This window comes from Tauraco erythrolophus, chromosome 4 (assembly GCF_009769465.1).
Source record: "Tauraco erythrolophus isolate bTauEry1 chromosome 4, bTauEry1.pri, whole genome shotgun sequence".
NCBI lineage: Eukaryota > Metazoa > Chordata > Aves > Musophagiformes > Musophagidae > Tauraco > Tauraco erythrolophus.
In genome coordinates this window covers 481,698-495,976 of record NC_141468.1, presented here as the reverse complement: position 1 = coordinate 495,976, position 14,279 = coordinate 481,698, and the positions used below count along the sequence as shown (strand labels likewise).

Genomic DNA, 14,279 nt, shown 5'->3' with positions numbered 1-14,279 from the left:
CTGCCAGCCGCCAGCGACGCCCCTGGGAAAGGGCACATCAAGCGATATACAGGCCAGACTCTCTGGGAGGAACAGAAACGAGGATGTATTTCATGCAACATTCCTTGTCCCGAAGGCGTCGCGGGGCCGGCGGGGCCGAGTGGGGGTCTGCGTGTGCGTGGCACGCCGGGGCGGCGTGGGAGCGGGCGGGAGCCCCTCGGCTCCGCGCCCTTCAGTGCAGTGCTCAGAATAGAAAGAGAATCAAAGTGGGTTTTATTAGTCTAGTAGAAACGCCCCCCCCCCGTGGTGGCTCTGGAAGAGGCCGGCGCTGCCTGGGACGGTCAGCTGTCTACCAGCTGCTTGAGTGCCCGCTCAATGTTCATCCGGTGCCCGACTCGGGTCACCCCCAACTCCACAAAGTCCTCCTTGGTGAGGGCGGGCAGGTGCGTGCCCTCTATTTCATGGTCCTCAAACTTGTCTCGGTGCTCCACCAAATTGATGCTTTCCAGCCAGTCCCCGACGTCGTACTTGTTCCAGAGGTGGAGGGGTTTCTGCATGAAGGGCCGAGGCGGGTGGAGGGTGTGCAGGGGCGGCCCTGGCGAGGGGGACGGGGACGGGGAGCGGCTCCGGGCGCTCACGCTCCTCACCACGAAGCGCACCTCCTTGGGCTCATGGGGGATGGAGAGGCTGGAAGATTTGAGGATGGTGGGAGGGGTGAGACCATAGGGCCGGACGGTGCTGAGGGGCTCTGTCCGATCCAGAGCCGGCTTCACGGGGCTGGGGGTACGTCGGGTTACGGGGTAGCGACTGCCAGGTCGGACTGTGTAGGTGGTCCCGGAGCTCCGCTGGGAAATGGTGCTGAGTTCTCCTAAACTACTGAAAAGTCTGCAGAAAGAACGGTACAGCGAGAGAGAGAGGAGAGAGAGCAGAGGGCAGGGGTGAGGCGGAGGTCCCCAGACACAGGAGCACACACACAGTTTGGGGGGGGGGCGGCTGGAGGGCCGGGCCAGCCCGGGACGGGAGCGGGGGGCTGCAGTGCCTGGGGGCTGCGGCTCGGAGCGCTCCGGCCGAGACTTTCTCCGAGCCCCTGCCGGGGCCGTGCCAGAGGAGGGAGAAGAGGTTCCAGCAAGTACCCGCAGCGTCTCCGCTTCCTGCCCAAACCTGCCCTGAGTGCCACGGCTCCGATGCCCACGGAGACCAGCCCCGCAGCTCGCTGGGAGCACATGGAGACGCGCTGCGGCTGACGACCCGGCACTCGCCTGCCTTGGCCGCTCACCGGGACGCTGCGGCAGAGCTGCACCGAAGCCCCTGCTCCCACCGGGGACCCCACATCTCCCCTTGCCAGCTGCCCTACCACCGGCAGCTCGCGGGTCCCCACGGACTTGGAGCAAACCAGCGCTCCCGAGAACATTGACCAGTCGGGGCACAGCCCCTGCCCGGGACAAGAGGGAACCTCCTGGCATCTCCCCAGGGAGTGGTGTGGGGACAGGAGGACTGTCCCGTTGCCCCAGGGACAGAGGCAGCAGAGTCTGATGGTCACCTGGGGGCCACATCCGCCCACCTGCCGGCACCCTGTGTAGTTGGGGGGCACAGCCCGTGGAGCTGGGCAGGGGGCTGGGGCAGCCCCTCCTGCAGCACTCGGCTCTACCTGTGAGAACCTCTGGACATGCCACGCCGCTGGCACCCTCTGCCTCCCGCCATCGCCTCTTGCCCCGATCACCTCCCCTGGCATCGACAGGCACTCTGGGTATGCAGGAAGAAAGGGATCTAAAACCTGCCAGGGCAAGACGGAGAAGGATGAGCCCTTGGAGGGCAAGGAGCTGTGCCTCGGGCTGGGGGGCCCGGGGAAGGCACGCTGGGGGGGTCTCCTTCCACAAGCACCCGCTGCCGACTGCAGCTGGGGCCGGGAGGGACCCGGGGCTCCGGGACGGTCTCTCCGTCCCGGCAGCGAAAGCGAACGCAGCATCGGGAACCTGCCTGGGGCTTTGGCCACTGCTCCGCGGCAGCCCCTCATTGAGGCTGGCGGGGTCTGAGCTCCGAGGAGGGCTCTCAACAAGGGCACACGATCTGTAGCAGCTCGGAGCCTGGATGCTCCCGCAGCAGAAGTGCTGTGGCCCTGACCACGTGTGCACGGGGACAAAGGGTCCGAAGGGACGAAGGCTCCACTGCTGCGGGGCTGCTCAGCCCCGGTCAAGAGGCATGGATGGCATCACCAGGGTTGTCTCCTTGCTCAACAGTCCATGACCACTCATTTGGGTCAAGCCACGTCACTTTGCCTGTTCTCCCAACTAACCAACCAAACGCCCCGAAACCGCAGCTCCCCGGGTCCTGGGTGAGATGCTGGCTAACGACCGAGCAGCCCTCCGGGCCATCGGCACGGTGCAGCGTGCGCAGCCCAGCACAGTACGGCACCTCTGCGTCCCCACCACCCTCCGGGCTCTGCCCTCCCATCGCAGGTCCCTCCGGGAACAGATGGACCCTCTGGAAACCTGTTGCTGGCAACGGGCGTCCGAGGGCTACGGTCAACAGCGCACACCCACTGCCACCACCGCGCACGCCCCGCGAGATCCGCACTTCTGGGCGGTTAATCAGCACTAATGATCTCCTAGAGAGATGGCTCCGAGGGGATGAGCCGAACACCAACATGACGGTCTGCTCGCAGTCTGTGGGCTTGGGCACGTTTCCTCTTATTTTCCTGGCACCTTGGCACAGAAAGCAAGAGGGTTTCAAAGACGCGCGACGATGAATCACACCGGGACGCTCGGTCAATACAGAAGAGGAAGAGCTGAATGACCTTGAGAACGAAAAGCGTCGGTAGAAAATCCGGCGCCCTGCCCAGAGGGCTGGCATGGGACTTCGGCTCTGCACGGGAAGCGACGGAGGCAGAGAAAATCCCGGGGCTATGGACAGGCCCGGGAGGGGCTGAGCGGGAGGCACCAACGCAGCGCGGCCACGGAAAGGCAGAGGACACCCCGCGAGAGCGAAGCTGCGTGCTCCTCGCAGACACACGGATGCATTCAGGGCACCGCAGGAGACACCGCTACGCTCCCGTCGGAAATTCCGAGCACGGCGCTGGCTGCTCCTGTTCAAGAACAGGAAGGGCTGCAGCCACAGCAGCCGCTGTGCCGAGGGCTGGTGCAACCTGCCCAAGGTGGGATGGGGGAAACTGCTGTTGGAGTCCGTGAAAGGAGAAGAGAGAAGCTGGAGCGTGCTGAGACCTGCAGCAGCCCTGACCAAGCGCCCTCCTCACCGGAGCGGCAGGTGCCTGGTGGCTGTCCGGTGGCACGGGCTGTGCCCACCGCAGAGGCACAGCCCTCACAGAGACCCACCTCCTGGGGCAGGTGGTGTTGCATGGTCTCCCCGCCTCCGGGCACAGCTTCTGGGTTTGTCTGGTGGCTTACAGGGCCGGGGAAGCCGGCTATTGCTGCTCTCAAGAACGAGCTCGCCAGAGCCACACGTGAGGAATCAGTGGTGTGCCCAAGCTGCCACGGCTGGCATGTCCCTGCAGCAACAAGACAGCGGTGCCACAGCAGACCCTCCTGGACAGGGCTGGTCAGCAGAGGTGACTGCAGGTCTGTTCTCCTCTACAGAGCATCAGCTTGGTCAGTGCCGTGCCCTGTTGGTGCTTGACGCCTTCGGCAGCGCTGCTCTGCCAACCGCGTGTTATGCTGCAGGCACCCACCGCACTCCCATGTCCCATCCAGCTCGGGAAGCCGACTTCGTTATGGGCCATCAGTCCAATTATTCGGCCACAGGCACCTTGTCCTGCTCTGAAGACTGGAAAGTTGTAGGACAGCTAATTGAGCCTTCTGGGAACACTTTTACTGAAGGTATTAAAAAGCAGATTTCTTGAGTGAGTCACTGACGGGTGAGGACTCCTCCTCTGAACTCCGAATCTCAGTCCCAATTTCCTCCAGAGAACAAAGGCGCGGGCAGGAGCCGCAGCAGAGGTGACGCACTGCTCGTCGCTCCGAAGAGAAACGCTTCGCGTCTGCTCGCCCCGTCTTTGGTGCTGCTGCTCCTGGCTCCCAGGTGCTCCCATGCAACCTGGTGCAGTGGAGGGTGCCCCTGCCCGTGGCAAGGGGGTTGAGACTGGATGATCTTTGAGGTCCCTTCCAACCCAAACCATTCTGCGATTCCATACTGGCCGTCAAAAGCACCTCCACCGCTTTTCATTAGAACCACCTGGTTCCTCCTGCGAGGAACAACCGCCGCTGACCCATGAGCGAGGCACGAGGCTGCTCTCGTGATGCTCCATCAGTGCTCCGTGCAGCCAAAGGCTCCGGCGCAGAGCTCGGCACTACCGTGACCATGGCCAGGCTGTGCTCAAGGGCCAGGGCTGGACACTGGTCCTCTCTCTGCTCGCCGTGCAGATGGGCACTTCGAAGCTTCCTGCCTCGTTCAGACGAGGCTTCCTTCGGCGGCCGGCTGGTGACGGGGTACGAGCCCCTTTCAAAAGCTGGAAGGACACGGGCTTCTTCCCAGAACCTGGAGGAGGTCCCAGCAACCAGAAGACCAAGCACAGCCTCATGACGAAGCAGCCAGGAGAGCCCTTCTCCCGGAGCAGAGGCAGCGCCGTGGCCGTTCCGCTCCCCAGCGCGCACGGCACCAGCGGCACGCCGGGCTGCGGCTCTCACCGACCGTTTGCCAACCCACTGCTCTTCCTTAATGACCGAATTTCAGCATGAAATTCGCTGCTGGCTCTCAGCAAAAGAACCCAAAGAGAGGATAAGCTTATCCCGGTCGGGAAAGCCCCGAGGGAAAAGGGTGCCCAGCAGCGCGTGAGGATTATCTGCGGAACTCCTGAGAACCCGGTTTGTTCTGATTTCCTGCTGCCACTTCTCTCAGGACTCTGCTCGTGCAGCCAGCACTGCTGTTAGGGAAGATAAACCTGGTGCTTCCCAGTTCTTCTTCCCAGCAGGGGTGCCATGGGGGAAAACCGACCACGGGGTGCCGAGAGGGAAAATCGACACTGATACCCCTGCAAAACCGACACCGAGGAGTGGGGTTAATGGTACCCACCGTACTGTGCATCTGGAGGACACTGAAGAAGCACTGGCAGAGTTCCTCGCCAGAAAACACATGAACGAGCAAACCAGGAGAGAACTGGTACATTTTGTAACTTTAAGGGCTGCTACACTTCCATAGAGAGTCTCCTGAGCACCTGAAGTGCAGAACATACGGGCAGTGCTTACGCATGAAGTCCTACAAATCCGGCAGCTTGGTCCTACGGATTGTGGATGGCACAGGTGGGTCACCGCGGGCACAGCTCTCGTGCTCCTGGCACACCTAGGACTTGTGACGCGGTCCGACACACGCAACCGGTCTGATGTTTCCCAGAAGAGCTCTCACAGCAGCCAGACACTCCACGAAGGGGCACAGCAACCGCGCCGTGTGTGAGCGACAACGCTGCCGTTTTCCGAAGGCGACCGCTGTGCCGCGCTGCACCGCGCGGTTACCACCAACCGGTACCTCCAGGCATGGACGGCTCTGCTGCGGCGGCACTGCAGCCGCTCAGACCAACGTGCCACCTGCCTGCCCGGAAACCTCAGGTGAACTTCCCAAATCTTCAGATTCTGCCCCAACGATACTTCCAGTGGGAAGGGAGGCGTTCTGGGGAGAAGTCAGGAGCAGGGCACCTCCATATCCCTTTTTGGAGCTGGATGGCTCCTTTGGACCAGACTGCAGGTCTGTTCCCTTCAGGACAGCAGCCAGTAAGAGTGCCAGAAGAGATCAAGTGGATAATCTGTTAACTGGGTGTTTGGGAAGAAAAACAAAGCCTTCGGACACCCTGCGGTGCGGTGGGCCGGCCCGCCACGAGGCGCTCGGGCAGAAGGAGGCTGATGGGGGTATCTGCAGGGGCTTCACCAGCAAAGCAGCTGCACCTCACCCGTGCCAGGGCTCAGCTCCCTCAGCCATCACCGAGGAGCAAGCTCAGCATCCAGAAGGCAATCCCTCCTCTTTTCCTTCCACAGCCCATCGAGTTGTTATGGCAACCAGCATGCTGAGGTCTAAGCCTAATTCTTGGCAAGTGGTAGCCCACTCTTGACACCTGTCTTGGCTTGCAGCCGCTGCCTGCGTGCTCGCCAAAGCAGTCGCTGCAACCCCACAGCAACTCCTGCCTGCAAGGAGGAGGACCCAAGGGGTGCCGGGCTGGCCAGCCTCACATGGCTCCCCGCCAGACGACGGAGAACATCATCCCGGAAGCCATTTCCAAGCACGCTGAGGACAAGGCAGGGATGGGAGCAGACAGCACGGCTTCACGAAGGGGAAACCACGCCTGACCAACCCGGCAGCCTCCTACGACCGAACAACCTGGTGGGTGAGGGACGAGCGATGGATTTTGCTTATGCTGACTCGGCAAGGCTTTCGAAAGCATCTCCCGCAACATCCTCGCTGACACGCTGCTGAAGTATGCACAGGACAAGCGGACGGTGACATGGCTGACTGGGAACCGGCAGAACTGCCGGGCTCTAAGGGCTGTGCTCAGCGGCACGACGCCCCGGCGCTGGTCCTGGGGCCAGTACCTCCTGATGCCTTCATTAAGTACCTGGACGATGGGGCAGAGGGTGCCCTCAGCAAGAGGAGATGACACACACACACATTTTGAGCAGATGACACAGAACAGAGGAGCGGCTGATACAGACACCAACTAGACGTGCTGCCCCTCAGAGCGTCCCCGACCGACACGAGGAACGGGCCAAGAGCAATCTCATGGAGTTCAACAAAGAGAAATGCCAAGTCCTGCACCTGAGAAGGTGGGAACAACCTCACCCACCGATATACGCTGGGGGCTGACCAGCTGCAGAGCAGCTTTGCAGAGAAGGACCTGGGGGTGCTGACAGACACCATTTGATCACGAGCCAGCGACGTGCTCCTGCAGCAAACAAAGGCTCTTGGTGTCCTGGGCTGCACCAGGAACAGCACTGCTAGCACATCGAGGGATGGAGCACACCTGGAGCACTGTGTCCAGTACTGGGCTCGCCAGTATGAGAGAGACATGGACTTATTGGAATGAGAGTCCAATGAAGGGTCACAAAGATGATTAAGGTAGTGGAGCATCTGACACAGAGGCTGAGCGAGCTGGAACTGTCCAGCCTGGAGAAGAGAAGGTTCAAGGGGACCACACCAGTGTCTATAAATACCTGATGGGGGGAGGAAAGAAGATGGAGCCAGACTCTTCTCAGTGGTGCCATGACAGGACAAGAGGCAACGGGCACAGATGGAAACACGGGAAATTCCATTGGAACATACGAAATCTCTCAATTCACTGTGAAGGTGACCAAGCACTGGCACAGGCTGCCCATGGAGGGGGTGGAGTTCCCATCCTTGGAGATGGAAAAAAAAAAACCAAACCGCTGGACACTGTCCTGGGCACGCTGCTCTAGGTGGCCCTGCTTGAGTATGGGGGAGGACCAGACGATCTCCAGAGGTCCCCTCCCACCTCAGCCATTCCGTGAGTCTGTGGATTCAGACCGCGGAGGACCAGCGCAGAGCTGCCATCAGCCGACAGCAAAGGCCCCGATGAGGAAGCAATGATGCTCCACAGCTCGTTATTCCCGGTCACTCCATCATCTGGAGCTGCCCCGCGGCACAGCCCTTGACGGGCCTTTACGCAGAGAGTGCTTGAGCTGATAGACCTTCCCATGGACCTTCCTCCAGACCTTGCCGCCACTGTCCTCAACCCTCTCTGGTGCCCACGCAGCAGGAAAACAGCTATGCATTCCTGCAGCACCACCAGTGCCCGACCTGCCCTGCCAGCACCCACCACTACGGTTCAGCTTCCACCCTCACCGCCTCGGTGCAGAGAGCACCGGAGTCTCCGGCGTCGGATGGCCACGGCTCACGGGGGCTGTGCTCTCTGGCCGGCAGAACTGAGCTTCTGCCCTCAGCTGCCCGTCTCCTTCCACTCCTCTGCCATCGGGCAGGTCACTCTGGCTCGGCCAGCTTCCCTCGAGCTCTTCGCTGTCCTCTCCGAGTTCAGTGCCCCCCAAAACGTCATGTTTTCTGCCACTCATGAATTCTTAACCACGGTGGTTTTCATACAATTAACATCTGTTAACGAAATCAAACCCTACCACCGAACACCCCGCTGTCTGCCGTCGACCTTCTCCACAACGAGAACTGAGAGCTGCTTCTGCTCCTCACTGCTGCCATTTTGTCTCTGTAAAACACGTCCAGGCTGAAGTCTTACTTCTTGCTCTGAAAGAATTCCTTAATATTACCAATCCCTCTCCTGCGCCACCAACGAACCACCACCGATCCACCCGTAACCTTCTGTCTGGCGAGGGGAACGCAGAGGAACCCGAGGTGTCCCTCAGCCACCGCTGGAGGTGCTCAGCCACCACGCAGGAGCACACCAGGACGAGGGTGGACATGCCGACACTGAAGAAGTGGGAGAGACTCGGGACAGTGGAACAGTCTGCAGAGGACAAAGCGCCCGGCGTGAAGGCACCTGTACCACTGACACATCTCTGCGCTGGAGCCAGTGTCTCCTGCATGATGTCACACCACGGTACAATGCAAACCTCTTCTTTTTGCACAAAAAGGATGGGAGAGATTTTAGTTTCTACATCTAAGAAGTGAAGTTCTTCTAGATTTCCTCTGTCTGCTCAGGACCTCACTTCCTTCTGCCTATTGCAAGAGCAGACGAGGGAAGAAGTCCCAGATTAGATCTAAGGAAGAAATTTTTCACTCAGAGGGTGGTGAGGCACTGGCACAGGTTGCCCAGAGAAGCTGTGGCTGCCCCATCCCTGGCAGTGTTCAAGGCCAGGTTGGATGGGGCTTTGGGCAACCTGGTGTAGTGGAGGGTGTCCCTGCCCATGGCAGGGGGGTTGGAACTGGGAGATCTTTGAGGTCCCTTCCAACCCAAACCGTTCTGTGATTCTATAGCTAGCACAGACTCAGCATCTTCCTTGACTCTGGGGATGACAAAGAGTTGGGAAAGCTGATTCCTACCATTTAGGCAGCAAGTGAGCACACAGGAACCAACGGTGTCCATCAGGCCCAGCTCGGTGCTGCTGTTCGATGTGCAGCAAGAGGCCCTCACTTAACGACCTAAGTTTTTAACGAACCCTAACGCTGGATCATGTAGGACCAGCAAAGCTCGAAGATCCCACTTAGAACTGCAGGACAGTTGTGCAGTGACGTGGTCAGAAGCTCCATGAGCACCAGAGCTACAGGTGGGAGAATGCTTTACAGTCCAGCTGCAGACAAGTATTTTTCAAAGAACGGAGTAACTTATGAAGTCATCTAAGCCTTGACCTCCCACGTGACACAGCCGGGCCATGCCAGGCAGACCTGGCTGGGCTGGTGTGTTACAGTCAGCTGTCAGGAGAAGACCCACCACAGCAGATCCTGGCAGCGCCGAGTCCAACCCTGGTCTGACCCCCACAGCTGGCCCGGAGCGTCGCAGAGGATGGGTGGGAAGGGACTTGTCCGTGGTCGGGGAAGAGCATTCACGCACAGAAAGCACCAACGATGGAACAGTCTGCGCAGTCTGGCAGGGACAGGAGCACGAACAAACCCCTGGAAGGGGAAGGTGAGCGGACAGGAACGGAAAATGAGGCAACACGTGCCAGGTTGGAAGATGACGCGGACCCAACTGAAGCAAGACGGGAAGACCCGTCGGTGCCAGCTCTGGGTGCCCTCAACGCACCGCAGCCAGTGCCGGGTGCGCTCTGGGAAATGCCTGGACAGACGAACTGTGGGGCCTGAAGCTCTTCTCACCCGAGGAGCATCTCAGCCTGACCTGGAAGAAGCTGCGCTCGGTTTAATGGATGGTTTTCTGGATCCTTGTCTAGTCACTTCAAGCAGAGCACGGAAAGCCACTCCAGAAAGCCGTGGCGATTGTCATTGCTTCACCTCATGATGGGAGGACAAAGCTGAAGACCTAAGCAATGGGATGGCATCACTGATGGAACCGCTGCTTCTGCTGCTATTTGTTTACCACCTTGTAACACCGAGTGTGTGTGTGAGTGCCCGGCACGGCCTCTCCGACGGAGTGCTCCCGCATCAGCCTCTCACGGCCGGATGAGAACGGATCGCACTTCTGCTGGCCTTAGTTCTGTTTTTGCTCTCCCGAACTGTGTATGAGGCATTATCCCAACAAAACACGGAGGCCGGATTTGGGAAGGAGCCAGCCAGCCAGGAATACCCTGCAGGTATATTCCTTGTTGTGGCTTCTCAATGTAACGGCTCCTTCCCGTTTCGAAACTTCCTTTTTTTTCTCTCTCACTCCCTAATTTCCCTCTCCTTCTCTCCGATGGCACTTCTGCAGCCAGAACAGCGGCCGTTCTTGCTGTCTGCTGTTAGAGCATCTTCCCCTGACCTCAAAACACGCACTGACCTTCCTGGCTCACCGCACTGTCCTGCAGACTTCCGCAGGACCTGTCTTTGGGCTCAGAACAGCCCGTCCTGTCTCCTCCGGAGCTGCTGGCTTGCCGTGGCCGGAGCGTGGCCTGGAGCAGCGTGCCCCCACGCCCCGCAGCCTCTGCACAGAACACCAGGGGAAGGCGAAAGCTGCTGGCAGAGCTGCGGCGTTTGGTGCAGAGCTCTCATCTACGGGGTCCCTGGTAGCACCTAACGGCTCAGCAATGAGGTCCCAGTCCAAGAAGTGCCCAGAAAAGGAGGACGCAGGACTCTTCCTATTTATTGGTCCTTGCCAGTCTCAGATGAGCTGGGGAAGGGCACACTGGTTTGTTTCTCAGTTCCTAATTCCCAGCACTGAGCTCTGCGAGCCCAGACGGCGCATCCCTTCTCCCGTCATCCCCGATGGTGGGCACACGCGGGCCGCGTGACGCCCGGGGGACACCACCACATGCCCTGCCCTGGAGCGGGGACACATGGCTCCGGGCCGCCCGCGTGGTGCTCACTGTGAGTGCTACAGGCAAGAGGAGCGTAAGCGTTGCCTGAGAAACCCTGGCCTTGCGCCTCGCTGTGCTGGAGCCCCAGGAGCATCCCCCAAGCCCCAGGCAGGGCAGAGGCACCGCGGCTGGCCGGACACGGAGGGTTCAGTCGAGCTGTGTCATTGCTTCCCTTCAGACCCAGCTTGCCCTGGGAATCTCACTGGCAACTAAAACCCAGGCCTGGGGCACAGGCTCCGCTCGCTGCCCGGTGCCAGCGCTGGGCTGGGTGTGGGGCTCAGCACCCCCTCGCCGTGGCTCCTGCAGGGCAGTGCTGCCTGAGCCTGGAGCTGGAGCTCCACCACGCGCATGGGAAGGCAGGTCCGAACCTTTACGTTGTAGGCGACAAATTCTGTTGCAGGGGAAAACAACCACTGGCTGCAGTGGCCGCCCGACACTGCGCGCAGCTCCCGAGAGGGGCCGTGGGGCCATCGGTGCTCTAACCGCGGTGACACCGGAGGTTAATCCACGGGGTGAGATGACAACTAGTGGAGGACAGAGCCAGCCCCTGCCCCAGCCAGCAGCACACGCTTGTGCTTCTCAACTGATGGCGCCTTAGATCTGCTGTAGGAACGAGTCTCCTCGCTTGTGCACCCTAAAAGTACCCCGGGATACAGCACCCCTCCCCTCCAGGGAATTCAGTGCAAAAACCTGCGCTAGGAAAACATTAAAGGTGTTCGGCCAAGCAGGCACCTGTGAAACCCAGCACGGATGGCAGGTCCAGGTTCAGCGCTGATCCTTTTGGACCAAGAGAGTGGCTGACCCTAACCCTACCCCTGACCTTAACCCTAATCCTAATGGCCCTAATCCTAATCCTATCCTTAAGCTTAACCCGCATGGCCCTACCCCTACCCTACCCCTATCCTCTCCAGGCAGTAAATGGGAATAATGCCACTCGTGACGGGCCCTGGGCAGCGGCAGAGGCTGCTGTTCCCCTCTCCTGCTCATGTCTCCGCAGCCCGCTCACATGCTGAGCCCGGCTCCTGGCGTGGGCTCCCTCCGCCATTGGCAGGTGCGGGGGGCAGGCGGCCCGATGCAGCGCCCCGAGCCCGGGCACGGGGCTGCAGCCCGCGGGAAAGCAGTGGCCGAGGCTCCGGTGTGCTCACGCTCACGCGGCGGGAGCTGAGCCACAGCCCATCGGCAGCGTCGGGGCTGCAAGCGGGGCCGCGCAGGGCGGCTGCGGCTCACGCTCGGAGCGGGGCAGGGATGCTGGGCGCGGGCAAACAATGTCCAAAGCTGTCACATAAACAGGGCTGTGCAACAGAGAGGAAACATCAGCTGATGATCACGGTCAGATGGTGCTGGACGGGAGCAGGCACTGCCATTGTCCGAAACGCCGGCTCAGCGGAACGGAGACAAGCCGGCTCCCATTCAGCGCAGCCAGCCAGCATCCCCGGACGCTTCTGACCAGCCGGTGCTGCCACTGGGGCTGCTGGGCAGTGTTCTCACAACGGGGGGCACAAGACAGACCGAGCAGGCTAAATTCGCCCTGTCCCACGCCGGGCAGCGCAAAGCCGAGGGATGATCCGCGTGCCCGCGGTGCCGACGCGGGCGGCAGGTCTCCCCTGGGTGCAGCCCCCAACACTCAGACGCTCTGTGACACCAGCAACAGGACTGAAGGCATGAAGACACGGGCATATGCGATGACATGAGGACCCTCCCACCGCCGACCACACACCAACCGAGCAAGATTTGCTGTGCGCAACATGGGGCACGAATCTCTCCACCCAGCTCCAGCCAGAGCAGCGCTCCGTCTCCAGCCAGACCCAGGGGCTCCACAACCTTCTGCCCCACCAGAAGGACCCAGGTGGCCTCGGAGTCTCCCACACCTCCGCTCAAACCAGCCGTGTCACAGCCCGGGACTGGAGCAGAGCTGATCCCTGGGGAAGGTGTCCACGCGGCTGTCCGGAGCGTGGCACGGCAGCCACCGCCAGCCCGGCGGCGGTGCAGGGCGTCTGGCAGGAGGAGTTTCCTAGCGCTGCCGTTCTGCTCTCCCGGGACTGGCCCTGTCCAGCCGGGCACCGGGAAGGGGATGCAGAGTTGGAAATTCAGCGCTTGGCAGAAGATGACAAGTAAAATCAAACGGGACAGTGGCCAGAGCTCTGCACAGGCTCCGGGGCCGCGTTGGCACGCGGAAGTGACACAGATGTAGGGAGCCAGGTTCACACACACTACGGGTAAAACACAACAGGGCAGACAGACACACAGAAGCGGCACAACCAAGACCACGCAGCTGGCCATGCACCTGGGGAAATTCACTGGGGGGCACCTGGATCTGGGGCATGCGCCACAGCGCAAACCCACCAGAGCTGCTGGGACCTGCAAGTCATCTCCTGGGGATGGAGAGGGGACCCTGCCCTCGGCCCAAGCGACCCTGTGCAGACAGCAACGGCCCCTCTCAGGGTCTTGCTGCCCGGTCCAGCCTGGTGAGTGCACATGGTTCATCAGCCACGGGCTGGCGAAGGGGTTCCAACAGCTCTGGTGGCAATTGAGACCTGCTGGGGACATGGCCAGGGAGCTCTGCCCACGATGACTCCTCCAGCAGCAGTCATTAGCCAGTTTGGGAGAAGGGGGGGAGGTCACTTTTCAGTACCCTGATTTTCCCTACAGCTCAGGTAAATGCTCATCCACAGTTTAAGGCTGTGCCAACGGTGACTTCCCTGGGGGCACCGTACGTCACAGTGGTGGGTCACCTGGCTGGAGCTCCTGCTGGCTCGGACCCACCCGTGCCGGGGTCCCTCCCCACCTGTGTCAGGGTCCTTCCCCACCTGGGTCAGGGTCCCTCCCCACGGGGCTGAGTCGCGCCAAGGGGCCGTGCCCCTGCGCTGCCCTTGCTGGGTGTTCCCCAGGCAGGCGTGAATGGGCCGCGTGGTCCCATCCGGGCCACGGTACCAATCCCATGGAAGCCCGAGGGAATTTCCTCAGTTGCCACCTACGAGCAGCAGCACACGACAGCACAGCACAGGGACACGGACATGCTACGGGGCACAGCAGGGCGGGCGGGGGACACGCACATGCCAGAGCCAGCACCGCTGCCCGCCCTCGGCCGGGGCGGTGGGAGAACGGGGAGCGGGGTCGGCACGGGCAGGGGGAGACGAGGTGAGTCTGCTATGGGATGAGAACATGCTCACTTACACAACTCGCCCACCCTCCGGACGCCAGAGGCGGTTCTAGACAGAGCAGCGCGGACATGCAGATGGAGAGCAGGAAGAGAGGCAATGAGAGAGAATGTTAGCTCCGGTCCGGGCACCGACGACACAGAGAAGGGCCGACGGCCACGCCATGTGGCCCGGCGCCTTGGCAGGGCTCCCCGTGCCGTGGGCATGGCACGGCGGTGCCCCGTGGCGCTGGGCGTGCCGGGCAGAACGGCTGCCGCATCCAGGGGTGCGCGGCTGA

At 61.2% G+C, this 14,279-nt stretch overlaps 1 protein-coding gene across 2 annotated transcripts in view; it reads right to left on the bottom strand.

Annotated features, from left to right (window-relative positions):
- Window positions 1-320: 320 nt before the first annotated feature.
- SHANK3 (SH3 and multiple ankyrin repeat domains 3) overlaps window positions 321-14,279 on the bottom strand; it is a 343,838-nt gene continuing 329,879 nt past the window's right edge. For both annotated transcript variants that reach the window (XM_086609695.1, XM_086609696.1), the window contains one exon: window positions 321-864. In XM_086609695.1, coding sequence (XP_086465821.1) covers window positions 321-864 — 544 coding nt within the window. The remainder of the gene's footprint in view (window positions 865-14,279) is intronic.